This window comes from Phyllobates terribilis, unplaced genomic scaffold (assembly GCF_046119375.1).
Source record: "Phyllobates terribilis strain yellow unplaced genomic scaffold, ASM4611937v1 Scaffold_3__8_contigs__length_932513732, whole genome shotgun sequence".
Lineage (NCBI taxonomy): Eukaryota > Metazoa > Chordata > Amphibia > Anura > Dendrobatidae > Phyllobates > Phyllobates terribilis.
The window spans coordinates 794,896,075-794,919,273 of record NW_027362763.1 but is presented as its reverse complement, the minus strand read 5'-3'; the positions used below and the strand labels follow the sequence as shown (position 1 = coordinate 794,919,273).

At 44.7% G+C, this 23,199-nt stretch overlaps 1 protein-coding gene across 1 annotated transcript in view; it reads right to left on the bottom strand.

The window, feature by feature from the left end:
• Positions 1 to 5,953: 5,953 nt before the first annotated feature.
• Positions 5,954 to 23,199, bottom strand: part of PNPT1 (polyribonucleotide nucleotidyltransferase 1) — a 105,622-nt gene continuing 88,376 nt past the window's right edge. Inside the window, exons 22-28 of the mRNA XM_073673349.1 lie at positions 21,885 to 21,968; positions 19,854 to 19,937; positions 14,817 to 14,923; positions 14,688 to 14,743; positions 12,319 to 12,397; positions 11,149 to 11,196; positions 5,954 to 6,194 (exon numbers count right to left, since the gene is read on the bottom strand). Coding sequence (XP_073529450.1) covers positions 6,051 to 6,194; positions 11,149 to 11,196; positions 12,319 to 12,397; positions 14,688 to 14,743; positions 14,817 to 14,923; positions 19,854 to 19,937; positions 21,885 to 21,968 — 602 coding nt within the window. The 3' untranslated portion in view covers positions 5,954 to 6,050. The remainder of the gene's footprint in view (positions 6,195 to 11,148; positions 11,197 to 12,318; positions 12,398 to 14,687; positions 14,744 to 14,816; positions 14,924 to 19,853; positions 19,938 to 21,884; positions 21,969 to 23,199) is intronic.

Here is a 23,199-nt window from a genome sequence, read left to right as displayed (position 1 = left end):
GCACCCTGCGGGAGATAACGACCGAGCGATCCAGTGAAGTCGGCGATCGATCCCAACTGGTCAGAATAAGATTTTGGAGATCCCGGGAATGAAATTGTGCAAACGGTACGGCTTCCATTGCCGCCACCATCAGACCCAGAAGGCGCATGTATTCCCGAAGGGACATTGCCATCGCCGACCTCATAGCCTGGACATGGCGACGAAGGTTCGTTTGTTTGTCCGGAGGCAGGGACACCACTGCCCGTACTGTGTCAAAATGCATCCCCAAGAACAGGATTGACTGCGTCGGTTTTAATGACGACTTCTTCCAATTGACCAGCCACCCGAAGTCCTCCAGGTGCTGGAGGGAGAGATCGCGAGCAGTCATCGCCTCCTCCGCTGTGGAGGCTGTTTTCAAAGAAGCGCCATGAGTGGCGCCAGAATCTTTGTAAAAACCCTGGGTGCCGAGGCCAGCCCAAATGGTAGGGCCACAAACTAGTAATGGGCCTGACCTATGGCGAAACGCAGGTGAGCCCTGCCAATAGGGACATGCAAATAGGCGTCGCGGATGTCGATCGACACCAAGAAATTGTACTGCGACAGGGCCGCTACGACAGAGCGGAGAGACTCCATGCGGAATTTCCGGGTCCGGACATGCAGATTCAAATCTTTGACATCCAGAATGGGGCGAAACTTGTCCTCCTTTTTGGGGACCACAAAAAGGTTGGAGTAAAACCCCCTTCCCCGGTCCTCTGGCGGAACCGGGACCACCACACCCTGCTGCAGAAGAGTGTCTACCTCCCGCAGCAGTGCTGCAGCCAGCCTGGGCTCGGACGGGGTGCGTGACTGACGAAACCTGTCCGGGGGACGAGAGCGAAACTCTATGAAATAGCCTGCCAACATAACCCGCGTCACCCAGGCGTCCGAAATGTGGGACGCCCCAATCGACCCGAAATGTAGCAGACAACCTCCCACCCGAGAGCCCTCGGGCGGAATCCTGGCGTCAGTCCGCCTTAGCGGGCTTCTTGTCAACCTCCCGTTTGTCCTGACGGAAATGTTGCTTCCAGGAAATAAGGGATTTCTGGGAGGACTTCTTACCGGAAGCCGAGGGACGACCCGATCCCCAAGAAGGCTGACCGAACCGCCCCCTGGTCCGAAAGGACCGACGACCACCACTGGCACTTGACCTGCCAGACGTGGAAGCTGCCGCCTTCCGCTGAGGCAAGGCAGCATCCTTAGCCTTGGCCTTAGCAATCAGCGCCGTGAGGTCCGAACCAAAAAGATGACCGCCTTTGTACGCTAGACTAAGCAAACCTTGTTTGGATACTGCGTCTCCAGTCCACTGTTTAAGCCACAGTGCTCTCCTGACTGACGGCCGAAGATTGAGCCCTGGACAGAACGGAAGTAGTATCCAGTACTGCGTCCCTGCCATAACGTGTCTCCTCTTCCAACAGCTGGAAAAGCCTTTCCACTTCCGACAGCGGAGTTCCATCCTGCCATGCCGTCCGCAGCTGGTCCAACCACCGCAGAGAAGCCTCACCGGCCCACATGGCCCCCAAGGCCGCACGGAATCCATGACCCGCGGCCTCGTAGATGGACTTCGCCGCTAACTCCGTTCTTCTGTCCAGAGGCTCCTGAAGACTGGCCTTCCCTTTAACAGGAAGCAAGGAAGATTTGCTAAGCTGAGACAGAGGAACGTCCACTTCAGGGGAGGGAACCCAATTAGCGATAGTTTCCGTGGTGCAGGGATACAAGGCATCAAAAAACTGCATCCCCTGGAAGAGTTTATCCGGACACCGGCGTTCTTTCTCCACTGCCTCGTTAAGTTCATCATGCGCCGGTAATGTTGAACGAGCCCGACGCGACTCCAGATACAGCCGGGCCGACTTGCCAGGCTTTGTCGGCTCTTCAGACAGCTGTAACGCTTCCCGCATGGCTCCAATAAGAGCATCCACGCGGCCCGAAAGCGAAGCAGAACGACTCTGCCGATCCTCATCCTCAGAATCGGAGATTTCACCAACCGAGCTTGTTGGTGAATCCGGAGCCTCCGATGCACTGCGCGGAGGAGACAGTGCTACCCTGTGGCGCCTCTTGCCTCGTGGTGTCGGTTGCGACTTAGCTGACACCCAATGACCCAAGAGGTTAGAAAGGCTGTCAATGGAGCGGGTGAGCACCTCCACTTTAACATCACTAAGGGTCGAACTTGACGCCGTCGAAGACCTGGGTGTATCAGAAATGCGAGACAGATCCTGAAACAGATCGAGAGAGAGGTCCGCGCCCCCTGGTCCCTGATCCGTCATGCCTCCCACATCAGATGCCAGCATGTTAGAATGAGTATGGTAATCTAGGGTGTGCGAAAATAGCTAACACAGCCTGCTTCCACAAAACAAATTCCCCCTTTTTCTTTTTTTAAATCTTTAAGGCACTGAAACTAGGGAGAGTTACCCAAGCCCTGCAGAGCAAAACTTAACCTAACAAAACTGGGGAGAAGCGCCCTCTGAAACAGAAGCATGCACCCCCAGAAAGAGTTAACAGCCCTGTTGAGCAGACCCCTTCAGAAGGGGCTAATGCTGCTGACACACTAAATACCTCACTGCCTTAAGAGGTCAGAGAAGTGAGTGTCCAGAAAAGCGGTAGCGGCATATAGCACCTTGCCTGCCTTAGCAGGTCAGCCAAGGTGCTCTGCAATGAAAAGAAAAAGAGGGAGCTTCTGCCTACAGGCAGAAACGACTCACCAGTGCCGCGGTGACTGCTCCTTCTGAGCTGTGAGGGCAGTGAAAGGGGAGCAGAGAGCCGGAGGTACACGTGGAGGGAAGCCGGAAGGAGGGAGAGGGGCGGAGAGCTCAGCGCGCGGTAAGCCAGGAGCTTCCTGTCAGAACTACAATGACAGGAAGCCGAACGACGCGAAGCCCCGCCCCCCGAGCTCACTCACAGAACCCGCGCTTAGGGAGAAAGCGCGCGCTCTCCTGAAGGCTTCCTGCCTAAAAGTGACGGCAGGAAGCCAAGAAAATAAAGCCACGCCCCCCGTTCCAACGGAGCCGTGCTCCTCCGTCCCTGCCCCCCAGCCCCCAGGGTCAGAGAATGCAGTGGTGATCCTCATACACCGTCTGCAAAAAAAGACAAGCAGAAGGTCACCACATGAAATAACGGCGGCTGCCGCAGCAGCCGCTGGAGCACTCATATACAGAGCACTTACCCCGCTGTGCGCCACAGGGACCCCCAGGGATGTGTGGCGCTGTGGCCCTTGCTCCCCCCACGGCGGAGCGCGCAGGGACCCCACAGGCGGTGTGCGTCTCCGCCAGGAAGCGCCCTATGTCTCCCGGGGCCGGCAGGTTACTGCGGGGACCTCCTTAAGGGGTACGCAGGTCTGCCAGGGGAGGGCAGGGGTCCCGGCAGCGCCGAGACCCCCTGAGACCTCTAGACCACGGGGGGTCCAGGTCTCCTTTGGTAAAAATAAAAAATCTTCTGAGGAGCTGCAAAGGCAGCGACTATCCTCTGCGACCTCAAATTTCAGACTGGTGAACATGGGAGTAGGAGGAGCTTAAGTTGGAGGGGCCGGTAGTCACTTTTTTTAAATCTGAGGTGAACTATCCCTGTGGGGCTCCGCCTACCCACTAGTAATGGATCTGTGTCTCCCTTCCTTCCCTTCTGCTGCTGAAATGGAATAGACAATAGATGGAAATTATTGGCAATTATCAAGACACACTCAATAAAGGAGTGTTTCTGCAGGTGGGGACCACAGACCACATCTCAGTACCAATGCTTTCTGGCTGATGTTTTGGTCACTTTTGAATGTTGGTTATGCTTTCACACTTGCGGTAGCATGAGACGGACTCTACAACCCACAGAAGTTGCTCAGGTAGTGCAGCTCATCCCAGGATGGCACATCAATGCGAACTGTGGCAAGAAGGTTTGCTGTGTCTGTCAGTGTAGTGCCCAGAGGCTGGAGGCGCTACCAGGAGACAGGCCAGTACACCAGGAGACGTGGAGGGGGCCGTAGGAGGCCAACAACCCAGCATCAGGACCGCTACCTCCGCCTTTGTGCAAGGAGGAACAGGATGAGCACTGCCAGAGCCCTGCAAAATGACCTCCAGCAGGCCACAAATGTGCATGTGTTTGCACAAACGGTTAGAAAAAGACTCCATGAGGGTGGTATGAGGGCTTGACGTCCACAGATGGGGGTTGTGCTCACAGCCCAACACCGTGCAGGACGCTTGGCATTTGCCACAGAACACCAGGATTGGCAAAGTCGCCACTGGCGCCCTGTGCTCTTCACAGATGAAAGCAGGCTCACACTGAGCACGTGACAGACGTGACAGCATCTGGAGACGCCGTGGAGAGCAATCTACTGCCTGCAACATCCTTCAGCATGACCTGTTTGGCAGTGGGTCAGTAATGGTGTGGGGTGGCATTTTTTTGGAGGGCCACACAGCCCTCCATGTGCTCGCCAGAGGTAGACTGACTGCCATTAGGTACCGAGATGAGATCCTCAGACCCCTTGCGAGACCATATGCTGGTGCTGTTGGCCATGGGTTCCTCCTAATGCAGGACAATGCCAGACCTCATGTGGCTGGAGTGTGTCAGCAGTTCCTGCAAGATGAAGGCATTGAAGCTATGGACTGGCAAGTCCGTTCCCCAGACCTGAATCCGATTGAGCACATCTGGGACATCATGTCTCGCTCCATCCACCAACGTCAGGTTGCACCACAGACTGTCCAGGAGTTGGCGGATGCTTTAGTCCAGGTCTGGGAGGAGATCCCACAGGAGACCATGCGCAACCTGATCAGGAGCAAGCCCAGGCATTGTAGGGAGGTCATACAGGCACCTGGAGGCCACACACAATACTGAGCCTCATTTTGACTTGTTTTAAGGACATTACATCAAAGTTGGATCAGCCTGTAGTGTGTTTCTCCACTTTAATTTTGGGGGTAACTCCAAATCCAGGCCTCCATTGGTTAATAAATTTGATTTCCATTGAAGATTTTTGTGCGATTTGAATGTACTGACAACAAACTTTGTACATAACAAAGTATTCAATGAGAATATTTCATTCATTCAGATCTAGGATGTGTTATTTTAGTGTTCCCTTTATTTTTTTGAGCAGTGTATATTACTATGGACAGGGAACTTACATTAGTGACACCACTCCAGCTTTTCTTGATTTTCTTATTTCATCGCTGGAGTGGTGCTATAAGGGGCGAGTCTAATCTGAAAAACAGATCCACGTAGAGCATAGACACAAACTATTGGTCTGTGTTTGAAAATGTTGCCACACGTAAACTACTTTACTTCACTTGTACCGGCAACTGGTAGTATATATTTGTATTGTGGCCACTTGAATAAGAACAATATGACAACGCAGCTCTCAGACTGAAAAAAGCTGAGCGCCAGTCAAGAGCACTGCATCAACAGAACAGAGGGTCGGAATTGGGGCATCTCATTCATCAACTGTACATTATGTTCTCTTCTTCATAGAGAATTATGCAACACAGGCATATTTGCAAAGTCTCTATACTGATAACAGTTCACAGTTGTCATAATTGTGTTTACACATACCCTCCATAGAGTACAGAACGTACATATGATACGTGAAAAGGCATCAGTTACACCAGTGCCCATATGGTCCTACTTCAATGGGGCACTGTTATAGCAGCAGCACCGTGAAGCTTTTACTGACATTTTGAGCTCAGTGGATCATGTCCTGAACATTTATTGAACAAGTTCTAGAGGTCTGGATGCATATCTTGAATTATGGTTAACAGATTCTGGAGATGGGATGTTGATGTAGTCCGATTGCGGTATGTGCCATCTGGAAGGAATTATTCCCGTAATATGGGGCAATTAGCATCTGATTCATGGGGGTTTTGCTTTCCTTTGGATTAAAAAGACCAATGTTTTTTTTTTTCAACCATTCCATACAAGAGAGAGCAATATCAAAAAACAGGACCGATGTAAGAAATTAAATTACACGCCATTTAATGAGACTGTATCAAATACATTTTAATTAGGTATTTAAAATAAGTTATGTACAGAATATACAGACAGGGAGGGAAGTACTATTTGGGGCACATCTATGGTGACGTAGAGTTGGCACCGCTCATTGTGATGCTGTTCTTGTCTGTCAGGGTTCTGGTCACTGTGCTTGCAGGCGCCTGCAGGACTTTTCTAGACAGCCTCATTCTACCATCAGTCGGATCACGGCCAAAGTATTTTACCTGCAAAAAAAACAAAATCGGGCTGAACACTTTCTGTCAAACAAAACATTCTTACTTCATGGTTGTTCTTTTAGGATTTCTTTCCGTAACTGTACAAACGTTCAGTGGCTTGCGGAAGTATTCCCACCCCCCTTGGCTTTTTACCTATTTTGTTACATTACAATCTGTGCTTAAATATTTTTGTAATACGATTTGTGTGTGATGTATCAGCACTAAATAGTCTAAACTGATGAAGTGAAGCGAGAAAAATATAGGCATAAATTACATTTTTGGGATCAAATAACTAAAATTGGCGTGTGAATATGTATTCACCCCTTTTCTATTAAGCCCCTAAAAATTTCTAATGCAAGCAATTCCCTTCATAAGTCACATGCTTAGTGAAAGGAAGTCCACCTGTGTGCAATTTAAGTGTCACATGGTCTGTCGGTATATACACTTTACCTTTTCTGAAAGGCCACAGAGGCTGCAACACCATTAAGCAAGTGGCACCACTAACCAAACAACACCATGAAGACCAAGGAGATCTCCAAACAAGTCAGGGACAAAGTTGTTGAAAAGTACAAGTCAGGGTTGGGTTATAAAAAAATATCCCAATCTCTCATGATCACCCGGAGTATCATCAAATCCATAATCATCAAATGGAAAGAACATGGTACCACAACAAACCTACCAAGAGAGGGCTGCCCAACAAAGCGCTCAGCCCAGGCAAGGAGGGCACTAATCAGAGGTGCTGCACAGAGACCAAAGGTAACCCTGTAGGAGCTGCAGAGTTCCAAGCAGAGGCTGGAGTATCTGTCTATGCGACCACAATAAGAAGTACACTCCATAGGAGGTGGCCTCTATGGAAGAGTGGCCAGAAAAAAGCCTTTACTTACACATAAAAATTGTAAGGCTCGTTTTGAGTTTGCCAAAAGACATGTGGGAGGCTCCCCAAATGTATGGAGGAAGGTGCTGTGGTCAGATGAGACCAAAATTGAACTTTTTTGCCACCAATGTAAATGCTATGCCTGGCGTCAATCTAACACAGCTAATCAACCCCAGAAATCCACAGTGAAACATGGTGATGGCAGCATCATGCTGTGGGGATGTTTTTCGGCAGCAGGGAAAGGGAGAATGGTCAGAGTCGAGGGGGAAGATGGATGTTGTGAAATACTGGGATATTCTTGAGCAAAACCTGTTTCAGTCTGTCAGTGATTTAAGACTGGGATGGAGGTTCACCTTCCAACAAGACAATGACCCAAAGCATACTGCTAAAACAACACTTGAGTGATTTAAGGGGAGACCTGTAAATGTTTTGGAGTGACCTAGTCAAAGCCCAGGTGTTAATCCAATTGAGAATCTATGGTCAGACCACCAGAGGAAACCATCAAATTTGAAGGAGCTGGAGAAGTTTTGCCCTGAGGAATGGGCAAAAATCCCTGTGGCAAGTTTGCAGCTGTAATTGCCGCAAAAGGAGGCTCTATAAAGTACTGACTTTAGGGAAGATGGGGGTGAATACTCATGCACACTGAAGTTTTCAGTTATTTGTACTATTTGTTGTTTGCTTCACAAAAAAATAGAAAACCAAATGTTAACAGCTGTAGGCATGTTCTATACATGAACTGATGTAAATCCTCAAAATAAACAGTAAAATTCCAGGTTGTGAGGTAGCAAAACACGAAAAATGCCAAGGGGGATAAATACTTCTGCAAGCCACTAAATTTGCTTTTTTCCATTCAGTTTTATAAATTAAAGACGGTTAAAAGTTGACCAGCGATTTCTCATTTTTCTAACAAAATTTACAAAACCATTTTTTTAGTAACCACATTACATTTGAAGTGACTTTGAGGGGCCTTTATACCCAAAAGATACACCATTCTAAAAACTGCACCCCTCAAGGTGCTTAAAACTACATTCAAGAAGTGTATTAACCCTTCAGGTGGTTCACAGGAATTAATGGAATGTGGAAATAAAAAATGAACATTTAACATTTTCCCACAAAAATGTTACTTTAGACCCAAATTTTTAAATTTTCAAAAGAGTAACAGGAGAAAATAGATCCCAAATTTTGTCGGCCAATCTATTTTGACTATGCCGATATAACATTTGTGGGGGAAAACCACTGTTTGGGCGCATGGCAGGGCTCGGAAGAGAAGGAGCATCATTTGACTTTTTGAATGTACAATTTGCTGGAATAATTAGCGGATGCCATGCCGCTTTTGAAGAGCCCCTGATGTGCCTAAACAGTAGAACCCCCCCCCCACAAGTGACACAATTCTAAGTTCCCTAGACTCCTCAGGGAACTTGTCTAGATGTGTGGTGAGCACGTTGAATCCCCAGGTGCTTTACAGAAGTTTATACCATTGACTCGTGGAAATAAAAATACAAACATAAAAACACCACCTTTTTTTCCCACAAAAATGTTTTTAGTCACAAATTTTTTATTTCCGCAAGGATAACAGGAGAAAATGGAACCCAAAACTTGCAGTGCAATATCTTTTGAGTACATACATGCCCCATATGTAGGGGAAAACTACTGTTTGGGCGCACGGCAGGGCTCTGAAAGGAAGGAGTGACGTTTTGGAACGCAGACTTTGATGTTTGGAGAGCCTCTTTTGTGCCTAAACAGTGGAAAACCCCCACAAGTGACCCCATTTTGAAAACTAGATGTGTGGTGAGCACCTTGAACCCACAGGTGCTTCACAGACTTTTAGAAAGTTGATCTGTAAAAATGAAAATAAAAAAAAAAATATATATATATTATTCCCACAAAAATGTTGTTTTAACCCCAATTTATTTTCATGAGGATAGCAGGAGAAAATGGACCCCAAAATTTGTTGTGCAATTTCACCCGAGGACGCCGATACCCAATATGTGGGTACAGTGAAAAGCTCAGAAGAGAAGGAGCACCATATTGGAGTTCAGATTTTGCTTGACTGGTTTGAGCGTGCTATGTCACATTGGTAGAGCCCCTGAGGTGCCAGATCAGCAGAACCCCCCATAAGAGACCCAATTTTACAAACTACACCTCTCAATGAATTAATCTAGGGGTGCAGTGATCATATTGACACCACAGGTGGGTCACTGAATTTTATACCGTTGGGCAAAGAAGAAAAAAAATTATTACATTTTTACCACCACCATTTTGTTTTAGACTCAGATTTTACATTTTCACACTGGGAAATGGGTAAAAATGGCACCAAAATTTGTTCCACAATTTCTGCTGAATGCAGAAATACCCCATATGCGGCTGTACAGTACTTCTTAGCCACACAGCGAGACTCGGGAGGGAAAGAGCCCTATTTGCCTCCTGAAGCACAGATTTTTCTAGAATAGTTTGCAGACTCCATATACAAAGCCCTTAAGTGCTAGGAGAACAGACCCCCCCCCCCCCCTCAAGTGACCCCAATTTGGAAATTATACCCCTTTGGGAATTTATCTACAGGTATAGAGGCTATTTTGACTTCATGGATGCTTTCTTGAAACAAGCAGCAGTGGATGTTGCGGAGTGAAAATTGCAAACTGCTGTTGAAGTGACCAGTACGTTATGCCCAGCTAGTGCTTGTGGAGACATGCACCCGTAAATTAGGTGTGCTCTCATGTGGACGCTAACTGTGGTTTAGGCACACTGTGGGGCTCAGAAGAGAGGGAATCATTTGGATTTGGGAGAGCAGAATTTGCTGAATTTCTGTTGGGGGACGAAGAGCCATTTTGCTTTTACGGAGACTTTGTACTACCAGTAACGTGGAATCCCCCTATATTTTCGTTAACAGACGGTGGACCTGAGTGAGGGCTTTTTTGTGGATTGAGTTGAAGCTTTTGTTTGGAACATTTTACATAACATTTTGGATCACATTTATCCTGCACTCTATGCTGAGCACTTACATTGGGGTTTCCATGTAAATCTTCAAGTTTCAGATGAAACCCCGGAGGGATTCATTTACTATAATGATGCTGCAGAGTTACTCTGGACTTCGTCTGGCCTGACAAAGCTGTATGGTGGCTTGTTTTTGAAGGGCGAGATGACCTTTTCAGTGGTAACATTTTTATTTACATACGTGTTTTTTGATCGCGTTTTATTCCACTTTTTGTTTGGCTGAATGATGATGAAAAACGAGGCAAAAACAATGCTTTATTTTTAGTCTGTGTTCACTAAAGGGGTTAAGTAGTGGACAGTTTTACAGGTCGGATCACTCGGGATGTGGAGATACTTTATTTTACTTATATATATTTTTTCATAAAAAATATTAATTTATGGATATAGATAGAGAAATATATATATATATATATATATATATATACACACATACATACACAACCAGATTGTTTATTATTTTGTTTGTGCCCAGAAAACACCATTAAACTTTATCTTAAGAGTTCTTTATGTGGGTAATTGGTGATTGTTACTAAACATGATGTAATACATACTTAACAACATGTTATGTGGTATTTTGATAACTAAAGCAGACAAAATGTTTTCTGGGAAGATATCCTAGCAATGCTCTGCCTAACAATGTGCGACTAGCTTTCATATCCTATAGATATGCAATGTAATGTATTGTAGATACGGTCCCTCCAATTGGAGCTGCATCTATCTCTGGAATGTGGTCATGTTGAGCACCCATGTCAGCGGAGCGTGGTCAGAAATCCCACACAAGTGGTTAACACTGACAGTGGAGAGCATCAGGACCCTGTTCTTGAGACAGATGCAGATCCCATTAGTGGGACCTGCCCATACTATACGATTATGGGTATCCGCAAGACATGCTATAAGAGTATGAGATGGGAATACACGATTGCCTCTTACTTTTATCAGAGCTGATAACAGTGAAGTATAATAAGACAAGCACTGTGTACTCCACATACACCAACATAGAAGGGCTTAACACTGATAATAAATTGTAAAATACCAGGCTATTTAGTGATAGTGTTATTATAGCATGTCTTAAAGCATAAAAACACTTAATATAAATACCTGGATCTCTTGACCAATATCAAAACCCAATGCACTTGGATGCTGTATCTGAAAATCATTTTGAACAAACATTAGTCATTAAAATTATTAGGACAGGAAGCTCACGTGTGTAATAAAACATATTATTCATTAAATGTGTATTCCTCAAACTGGAATTTAAACTACTTATACCATGCTGTAGGGGTCTTAACCACTATAAAAATGATACCTGCAGAATAGACTTCACCTCTTTAGTTTATCAGAAAAAAAAATAATAGATTTCCTATGGCTCCTTGGTGCACCCTTGGCATGGGACCTTGGCCACGCAATGTGCATCTCGGAGCCATCACTTGTAGTCTTTTTCAGAAAAACTAAAGGAGTGAAATATATATTGCAGATATGAGTTTTATAGGGTCCAAGTCCGCTACATGACTGCATAAGTAGTTTAAAAAGAAGCCTTCATCAGAAAATTACCTATTGATTAAATTGAATTTTTGTTATTGATTAAATCTGATTTTTGTGTTTAAATATATTTTTCTAAAAAGTTTTTTGTTTTTTTTTTATACACAGTACAATTTGTATTAAAAATGAAAAAACAGATATCTTGCAGTTTTCACCCTGGCTACTGGACTTTTTTAGACACTCGCTTTGTTTTGTTTTAGGAAACAATACCTGTACCATAATGTTTTTTATAAGTGTCTAATGAGCGTGTAGAAAGGTCATTGTGAAGGGAGGGGATCAAGATCAGCGGTAACATCTAATGTAATTGGTGGATCCTGTGCCATCAGCTGTGTATAGAGGTGGTACCTGTCATTATAATCCCGCATCCAATGATGAGACATTTTGTGAGCGGTTCCTGACAGGACAGGAAGTATGAGTCTAAAAAAGCCCCCAGGGTCAGTGTGAAAATTGCAAGATTAACTTTTTTTTAAAATTTAGCAATATGCAAAAAAAAAAAAATTGCTAAAATAAGTTTAGGCATTGCAAGATATTTTCTACATCACTTTGGTTGCTATAAGATTTCAGGGACATTATCAACAGTGTTTATGCATTAATCTGAGGCCGCTGCAATTTACATTGTATCAGATGCTCGGGAATAACGTCCATTGTCCAATTTACCTACAGGTTGCATACAGGAATGCACGTTATTATGTAAAATTTATTTTTTTTTCAAAAATTTCAAACACTTACTTTTCGATGATCAAGTTGTGAATTATGAAGCAACACTGGAGTCATATTTGGGTACAACTTTACCATCACACCAATATCCCTGAAAAAAAAAGAAACATTGTGACATTGCTATAAATATTACTGCATATAGTGCAAAGTGCATTACTGCATATAGTGCAAAGCAGTGATAAAGAAAATCTCTACTTGAAACAGATTAGAAAACGTACAACTAATCAAATATGAAGGAATATTAAACTTGGCGTATGATGAAGAGAACAACCACCAAGAAGACGCGTCTTCTGTTGTGTCGATGGAAACATCTTCCAATCATTGCCATTTAAGCTCCGATACTCCATAACATTCTGTTCAGTGGGAATCCAAACTCAGGGACCCCAAATAATCCTGAGAATTGGAGGACACATCAGCACTGGCTTAGAACTACGACCTCCTAAGTTTTTTTGAGCATGGAAATGCAACGCGCCTTTATCCATGTTTTCCGTGATTGTCAATTGATGGCCTATGTTTAGTCTAGACCAGGGGTCTCAAACACGCGGCCCGCGGGCCGCATGCGGCCCCTGAGGTTGCTTTATGCGGCCCGCAGGCACAGACCCCTTGATGATCCCGACCAGGTCCAGGAGGAGCCGCCGACAGCAGCGCTGCATTGCCGCACAGAGACTGTTTCCCAGCACTGCATTTCCAATGCCAGCCGCCGGCCAATCAGAGGCCAGCAGCTGATATCTGCGTGTCGGCGCAGCGAGTATGACGTCATTGCCATACGCAGATATCAGCTGCTGGCCTCTGATTGGCCGGCGGCTGGCATTGGAAATGCAGTGCTGGGAGACAGTCTCTGTGCGGCAATGCAGCGCTGCTGTCGGCGGCTCCTCCTGGACCAGGTCGGGATCGTCAAGGGGTCTGACTTTGTGGTGCCTGCGGGCCACATCTGCAGGAAGGACGCCGAGGGAACGGAGGACAGGTGAGAATCATCTTTTTTTTTCTATTTTATGTGTGTGAAGAACAGGGGGCACATAGCCACAAGATGGGGACCTGGATGGGGCACATAGCCACAAGATGGGGACCTGGATGGGGCACATAGCCACAAGATGGGGACCTGGATGGGGCACATAGCCACAAGATGGGGACCTGGATGGGGCACATAGCCACAAGATGGGGACCTGGATGAGGCACATTAGTACAAGATGACGGCCAGGATGGGGAACATTGCCACAAGATGGGGACCTGGATGGGGCACATAGCCACAAGATGGGGACCTGGATCGGGAACATTGCCACAGGCTGGGGACCTGGATTGGGAACATTGCCACAAGATGGGGATCTGGATGGGGCACATAGCCACAAGATGGGGACCTGGGTGGGGCACATAGCCACAAGATGGGGACCTGGATGGGGCACATAGCCACAAGATGGGGACCTGGATGAGGCACATTAGTACAAGATGGGGGCCAGGATGGGGAACATTGCCACAAGATGGGGACCTGGATGGGGCACATAGCCACAAGATGGGGACCTGGATCGGGAACATTGCTACAGGATGGGGACCTGGATGGGGCACATAGCCACAAGATGGGGATCTGGATGGGGCAAATAGCCACAGGATGGGGACCTGGATGGGGTACATAGCCACAAGATGGGGACCTGGGTGGGGCACATAGCCACAAGATGGGGATCTGGATGGGGCAAATAGCCACAGGATGGGGACCTGGATGGGGTACATAGCCACAAGATGGAGACCTGGATGGGGCACATAGCCACAAGATGGGGACCTGGATGAGGCACATAGCCACAGGATGGGGACCTGGATGGGGCACATTAGTACAAGATGGGGACTTGGATGGGGAACATTACTACAAGATGTTTGCCATTATTACTATATGATGCTAATTGTAAGACAATATTACTGAATGTGGCCAATTGGGGGAAACAAAATTGTAAAAATCAAAAAAATAAAAATAAAGCATGAAAAAATATTGGGCACTAAAAAATGCTGTTTTATATGTAAACTAAAGTAAACACAAAAAAGTGCACGTTTATTATCGCCACATCCATAACGACCCAAGCCATAAAAAAATAAACACGGAAAAAATGTTCAAAAGGTGTATACAAAAAAAAATGATATCACTAAAAATGTCACATTGAACAAAGAATGCGGCCCCCCAAATTCAAATTTTTTCCATGTGCGGCCCATATACCCAGCCGAGTTTGAGACCCCTGGTCTAGACCATTAATATATAATTTATAGGATACTGTAGCACCTTTCTGCTGTACCCAGAGCTTGAAAGCTCAGCTCTGCCTTGTACTGTAGTTTATCCTATTCATGAGAACAGCTTGACGTTGTGCTGCATGTACAACCACAAGAGCACAGCCCCACCTTACCTGATTTCTGTTATAGTGGCTGTATATATGGCACCGAACTCCAGCTGAAAATCTTGCTGTAAAAACAGAAAACTATTTAGTATTAATCAGATCATGATAGTTGGTTGGAAAACAGGAAGGAAAGCTTACATCATCTTTGCAGATGTCAATGATGAACTCCCTGGCCTCTTGCATGGCACTGGGAGTTGGCGCGAAAACAGAAAACATCTCTTCATCTAACTGACTGACAGTTACTCCTGAAGAACAAGACAAAATGTATGATGGTAAATTACAGACAAAATAATAAAGTTCCTCAATCACCACCGTGACAACACAGCATTTCTTCTTAATCAGATGTCTAAATTCTGGAGAAATACACTATTATCCTTATGTTGACTTTTGAATTTATGTGTATTTTTTGGGTTGGTCAAGAAGGACAGACTACTGTTTGTGTAAGCCTGCATGTTGACACTTGAGCTGATATTTACTGCAACTTATGGTCTGTTATCTCTGGGTGACAGGGACTGAGGGTCATGAAACAATGATGTTTACTAAAATGCTGATTACATATTGTCCCAGGCCAGCTAGCTTATTGACTAGCTAAACAGGAGGACAAACTACAGATCGATTAGATGTTCTAACAATCTAAGTTAAACTAATTTCACCTCTCCCCTGACCTGTGGATGTTTAAAAGGACAGTTGTGAATAATAAAAGGGTTCTCTGCCTCGGTATCAGAGAGACTTTACAAAAACTCAGCCAAGGCTATGTGCACACGATGCGTTTTTAATGCTTTTTCGCAGAGGTTTTTCCGCCACAGAAACGCTTCAAAAATGCTTGTTAATAGGTCTGCCATGTATAGTAACGGTAATCTGGATGTGTTGCGCACATGATGTGGAAATTTCCGCTCCGGATTACCATTGCGGTAAAAACCTCAGCATTACCATTGTTAAGGCATTTCCGCCGCAAATTCGCGCCCATTGACTTGCATTGAATCGCAGCAAAACCGCAGGTATAATATCTAGACCTGCGGATTTGCTGCATTTTAATGAAAGTCAATGGGTGAATTCGCACCGGAAACGCACTGCGGGCGGTACCTGGGTCGGGAGAGGAGGCTACTACTCCTCTCATCTGACCGCCGCTATCGCTGATAACAGCGAGAGCGGAGTGGATGGCAGGAGCAGTAGTCTGCTCTGCCCAGCCCGCAGTAAAAAAAAAAGGATAAAAAAAAAATAAGCCTCATACTCGCCTGTCCGGCGTGGATGCACCAGTCGGTCGGCGCTATACTGCGGGGAGTGGGCTCACTCCCCGCAGTATACTGTGCTTCCAGGACCTGGGCTGACGTCACCGATCAGCTGATGGTCATGTGACCATGGCAGCTCCTGGACAAGCGGTGGATGCCGCGTTCCATGCCTCCTTTATCTCTCTTTATGGGGCGTCTCCCTCAGTGACCCGGAAGCTGATTCCTTATTCACCCTCCTCCTTCTATACAGTCTGCACATGCTGATGAAGGTCTCACTGACTGAAATGTCCTGTTTTCTCACCTGTGCTGCACTGAAATTAAATCTTTACTTAATCTACTCATTTGGAGTGCCAAGTTTTATTTATTTAATGAGTGGTTTTGAACCCTACTTGTCAGTATTTTCATCAGCTGATAGGTGACGTCAGCGATCAGCTGATGCTCATCTGACCCTGGGAACATTCGCAAGAATGTTCCCAGGGTGGTAAGCCCACCGGGGTTGATCACCTGATGTTCAGCTGATGAACCCCAGTGACCTCCTGCAGCATGTATACTGACAGGGTTAGTTTTACACCCCTGTCAGTATACAGTGCTGTACTCTACAGCTGTGACATCAGTGATTGCTGATGCTACAGCTGTAGAAGTGACCCAGATCGCCGTGGGACACTCGGTGGTACGTGGACTGCGTCGTTGATGGCAGACAGGTGAGGAATACGCTTGTTTGTTATTTTACTTTTTTTTTTTTTTCAGGAGATCGAGGGCTTCGCGGAGGCGTACAATAATAATTATTTTTTTTAAACCGGGTGTTTTTTATTTCATTAAAATAGTTTATTCTGGCCGTGTTTTTATTGAAAAGGCGGTGACTATTTTACTATGCAGTTAGTAATGGGGCGCCCTCCATTACTTACCTGGGCTTCACGTCAGCCACCAATATGAGGCTGACATGAACCCCAACCCCATTACTCAACTCGCCACCGCTACAGGGCAGTGGGAAGAGCGGAGGCTAAGCGCCAGATTTGGTGCATCTTATGGATGCACCATTTCTGGGACTGCTCATGGGTGATATTAATAGTCGCAGAGGGGGCTAGTATCCATGGCTATTAATATCAGCCAGCAGCTGTCTAGTTTAGCCTTTTCTGGTTAGATTTTATAGGGGGACCCCACATCAATTTTTTTCTGGGGTCCCCCTGTAACCTAGCCAGTAAAGATTAAGCAAACAACTGTGGGCTGATATTAATAACCAGGGAACATTGTTGGCTAATGGCCCATTCCCTGGCTACTAATATCAGCCCCCAGCGGTTGGCTTTTCCTCTGCTGGTTATAAAAATGACGCGGGAGCCCACGCCATTTTTTTTTTTTTTAATTTTTGGCTCTGTGCCCGTAATTCAGACGTAGCAGCGCTTTGGACACATTTTTTCTCCGTCCAAAACATTGCATTCTATTGAATGCAGGTAAATCCACATGTGTTCACTGAGCCATGCATATTTACTGCATTCAATGCTTTCTGGTCGTCAAATGACTCCGCAAGAGAATTTGACATGCTGTGGTCCTGAAAGACGCACCGCATGTCAGTGTTCAAGCGTGATTTGCAGCCTCTGATGCACGTATAGTGGACATGGGATTTCTACAGATCTCATCCACTATGCTGTAATATCTGGACGCTGCGGGTTTGACGCAGTATAAACATGCAGCGGCTCCTAACCATGGCCACGTACCCAAACTCACACGCAGCATGTCAATTTCTGTAGCGGACACGCTAGTTTCCGCTGCAGATTTTGACCGATTGTAGTGTCATTATATGCGGTGGATTCACATGCACCAACAACAAATGTGCGACATTAGGACACCGCGTCTTGGACACAACAAAAATATGCTGTGTCCAAAGCGCTGCTAAGTGCTGATCGGGGGCTGTGAAGTATTAATATTGGCCAGGGACCATGTTTACAAATGGCACCTTCCCAGGCTAAAATTAGCAGCTCACAGCAGCCGGCATGGATTTATATAGTGTGACCAAGTAATAGTTAAAAAAAAAAAGAATAAAAATAGTAAAAAATAAAAAATAAAGATTACACTTACCTTCCAATTGCCCCCGGTGTTTTCTCCGCTAAGTCCGGTCTTTTGTACGTCTCACGGTGGTCTAAAAGGGCCTGCGGTGACGTCATTTAGTCATGTGACAGGTCACGTGACCTGCCCATGCGATATTATGCAATTCAATGCAAGTCAATGGCGGCCATTAAACAGCGTTTCTGCAAAATTAATGGACATGCTGCGTATTTTTCCGCAATGATAATCCGCAGCGAAAATTTCCACAGCATGTGCACAGCACATGCGGACTATCATTGGGGATGATGGAGCACGTATTTTTTAAGGAAATTCCGCGGCAAAAATGTTTGAAAAACGCATAGCCTAAGGCTATGTGCATACGATGCGGATTTGGTGCGTTTTTTTCGTGCGGAACTGTAGCAGAAACGCATTGCACATCTTATCCCATGACATTTTGCAAATTCTGTGCACATGGGTCAGGATTTTTTCAGCACGGATTTTAGGTGCAAAAAAAAAACGCAGCATGACCATTTCTTGTGCGTTTCCGCATGTGGATTTGCCTATACAATGCATTAGAAAAACGCATGGCAAATCTGCAAGTAAAAACGCTTCAAAAAGGCGTGTAAAATCCGCATGTGTTTTTTCTGCCAAGGACTTGCAGAAATGCTCCGGAAAATTTCTGCTTCATTTCTGCATCGTGGGCACATAGCCTAAGAGACGTTATGAAGAAATCCAGGTTGGGACACTCAGGTCACCTGGTCACATATCTCTCTGCTTTACTCGCGGCGGGTCAGTGGAAGGGTGAGACTCTAACTTAAACCATCTTGTGTATTTGCTGGGACTGTTATGTAGGTTTGTTGTCTGTTTGGTGGTTCAATAAAGGATTGCCACACGGTTTTACCATCAGCCTGTATTGTCTGAGTAGTATTACGCCACGGGAGACTCCGTGTCTCCACAACCACCCTATCATTCATCTTTCTATACTGTTAGTGTAGGACTACAGTCATACATTAATATATCTTTCTTATTCATACAGATTGTTATACGAAAATACTGAACCGAAACATAATTTGTATATCCCTGAGCTCAGTGTCTCCCCCTCGGTCTTATGCGGTCATGAAATAGGGAAGCCCTGACAGATCCACTTGAAACAGTAATTCCAACATTATTCTCCTGTAACAGAATCTACTCTTAATATTGGAACATTTTAAAAAAAGACAATGACCATGCTTATTCGGGAGAAAATGTTTATATAGCTTGTAGCACCGTTTTGGACCAAGTCCTTCTTCAGGCTTCTGGCATGGTATACGCTGTACCCCATAGCTGAAGTGATGGAGGAGTCAAGTCAGTAAAATGTTTACCTTCTTCATTTAAATTCTGGCATTACTGGTTATTCATCTAGAAGCCAGGAAGCCCAAATATTCCTAGTCTCTGCACTAAGACCCTCCTTCCCCTGTCCAAACTTGACTAACATTTGAGGAGCTCGCCAATGTTGACTTGTTCAGCCCCTCAACAGATGATGTTGGAGGAGATAAGCATCCGATTTCGAACTGCGAATCCTTTTGTTCTCTAAGAGATAAGCCACCGCCAGAGATGTCTGGCAGCAGCTTTTTCATACAGAACACAGGAGAGTTTGATAGAGAGTGCTCCTGTATATGGGAGAAACTGACAAGATAGCGGCTGGCCAAACAAACCGGTTGAACCATCATTCTTCTGACAGTGAAGGTGTATGAGGGCCTTAATTGTGGCATTCAATGTGTGGCATTCCTATAGCTCATAATAGTTTGGGTCTGAAGAGAACAGGCATGAATAAGTTCAAACAACTGTCCATCTTCACATTTTCCAAGTCATAATTCCCATTGAAAAATCCACATGTAAAAAGAGATGCAACTAAAAAGGTACTGACCTGTTTCAGCCTGAAGTTTTTTTAAATTATATCCTCCAGGTCCAACAAATCTGGTTCTCTTGGACAGCGGTACTTGGACAGTTTCTGGGGAGTGAAGTAGAAATGGGTAAAATATCTACAATGTCTATATTGTGATATTCTAATGACCAGGGCAGGTAAAGCGCAGTCTTCTCAACATCAATCATTCTTGTTTTTACTTTGATTCTGCCCACACAACCAAACTTACGGTTTTGTGATGTCTACAAAGTCAACAATTCAAATTGGAAAAGCGCTTCCACTTGGCGAGGAGGGTTTAAATGTGAAAGGCCGGTCCCAAAACAGGTTTATCAATATAGCATTATTTTGATGCTATTGCTATTACGCAATCACAACTTTTTCTTCAACGTCTCCATGAAAAGACGTCTGGAAATCTATGCTCTAGACAGTTAAAAAACGATCATATGGACGTAATCTGTTTTTAACGGAATGCACCACAAACATGTAAAGCAGAGAAAAGCAGCAAAGTAATCAAGGGCAGATTCCATTGAAAAAAACAATCACTTTGGCAATTTCACTTTGGCCACATTTCAGTTTTTCATTTGTGCCTTATTCTTTTAATTTGCACCTTTTTGAAAGGGGTTGTCCACTACAAAGACAACCCCTTCTCAATCTGAATGTTTGCCCCTGTGAAAATAAAAATACCTATACTCACCTCTGGTGTCGTTCCAGCGGTGATGGCACTCGCGTTCCTGAAACTCATGTGAGCCCTGCGCCCAATCCCGCCCTTGGATGTATTAGTAATCAAGAGAAGTTGAGCGACCAGCCACAGCAAACATTCAGATCGAAAAGGGGTTTTCCTAATAGTGGACAACTTCTTTAAAGTCTATTTCATAGGTTTTTGCATGTTTTCTTTTCCCCTTTTATGTTAATCATTGTGGGCAGGGTTTGGATTTTCCAGGTGTTTTCAGCCAATTCATCAACTGTGACTTTATATGAAGTTGCAAAAATTTGGTGCAAATGCAATTCATTCTGGAATGATTTTATGCATGCCTGACATTTTTTGCACAAATTTAGCAACATTTTAACAAAAAATGCAACAGAAAAAAAAATTGCAAAAACAGATGAAAGAGAAAAATAAAACATTTTTGATTTTGCACAAAACTCAAACCACGTGCACCATTTTGAAGAACTTGGCACAAAAACATCAATGAATAGAACAAGACAAAAAAAAAAAGAAACATGCAAAAAAAAAAAAAAGTATAAAAGTAAAATAAAAAGCAAATTATGAATTGAGCCCTATGTTCTAATGGTGTTTACCGTAACTTGACATTGTAACTTTATATTCTGGGTCAGAACAAATATAGGGATACCAAATTTATATTATGTTTTTTAAATGTTTTACTTTTCATGCTCAATAAAAAAAAAAAGACTTAAAAATGTATTGTGCATCCCAAGACCAAAAAGACTTGTAAAGATATGGGCGAGTATAAGACAAGTATATTGGTAAGTTATAAGGGTGCTTTCACACTGCGTTTAAGTGCCCGTTCAGCTGCCCTCTCAGGGCTTACGTGAAAGCTCCCCCCCCACCCCCCGCAAAACGGGATTCGGATGTATCCGCTGACAGGGTCAAACACTACAATGTTGACGGTAGAGCGAACGTGGCTCTGCCGTGCATCATTTTTGGGCGTATATGCCTACTGGAGGTGGACACTGAGACATAGTAGACTGCATCTGGGTGTTCGCCTCCAGTAGGCGTATACAGCCAAAAATGATGCATGGCAGAGCGCATGTTCGCTCTGCCATCACCATTGTAGTCTAAGGCCCTGTCGGCACATACGTCCGAATCCCGCTTTGCGGGGGGCTTCGAACGCAAGTCCGGAAGGGGCCACTGAAAGGGTGCCTGAACGCAATGTAAAAGCATCCCAACAAGTATACCTTTTAGGCAGCAAACTGCCATCATTTTAGCCAGCAAGTACAGTCAGTTTTTGCTACTGGTCCAGAAAAGCCGATAGTTTACAGCATTTCACTTTACGCTAATAACACATTTATTACCAATTACAGGACTGTTTTCCTTCCGGTTTTCTCTCGGCTTACAAATGCTTTTATTCATGATCTGTAGGATTTCTTTTTTTGCAACTGGAGATGAAAACAACAAAAGAAAAGATATTCAAGAAAGAAGGCTGAAGAAATCTTGGAGGTCACTTTGTGAGGAGCAAAAGATGGAGGAAAGGAAATCTTGTGAGGACCAGAGATTACATGTGGGAAGGTATCGGGAGATTAGGTCAGAGAAATATGGGGAGAATGGACAGCCTTGGATGTCATTGTTGTATCGTATATACTCGAGTATAAGCCGACCCGAATATAAGTCGAGGCACTTAATTTTACAAAAAAAAAAAAAAAAAAAAAAAAACTGGGAAAACTTATTGACTCGAGTATAAGCTGAGGGTGGGAAATGCAGCAGCTACAGGTAAATTTCCCCATCCTGGTGAGCATGGCCCCCTCATCCCCAATCCTGGAGAGCATGGCCCCCCTACTAAAGAAAATAAATATTCACTTCTCCACTCCCATGGGTGTGGAGAACAGCGAATATTCATTTTCTTTAGCAGCAGGCACATGTGGGAGCCGTAGCAGCGGCTACTGCCTGTGCATCGCTCCTCTGCAACTCCCCCCCCCCCCCCACATACATACACTAATATATATATATATATATATATATATATATATATATATATATATATATATATATATATATATATATATTACAGACCAAAAGTTTGGACACACCTCATTTAATGATTTTTCTGTATTTTCATGACTATGAAAATTGTACATTCACACTGAAGGCATCAAAACTATGAATTAACAAGTGGAATTATATACTTAACAAAAAAGTGTGAAACAACTGAAAATATGTCTTATATTCTAGGTTCTTCAAAGTAGCCACCTTTTGCTTTGATGACTGCTTTGCACACTCTTGGCATTCTCTTGATGAGCTTCAAGAGGTAGTCACCAGAAATGGTTTTCACTTCACAGGTGTGCCCTGTCAGGTTTAATAAGTGGGATTTCTTGCCTTTTAAATGGGGTTGGGACCATCAGTTGTGTTGTGCAGAAGTCTGGTGGATACACAGCTGATAGTCCTACTGAATAGACTGTTAGAATTTGTATTATGGCAAGAAAAAAAGCAGCTAAGTAAAGAAAAACGAGTGGCCATCATTACTTTAAGAAATGAAGGTCAGTCAGTGCGAAAAATTGGGAAAACTTTGAAAGTGTCCTTAAGTGCAGTTGCAAAAACAATCAAGCGCTACAAAGAAACTGGCTCACATGAGGACCACCCCAGGAAAGGAAGACCAAGAGTCACCTCTGCTTC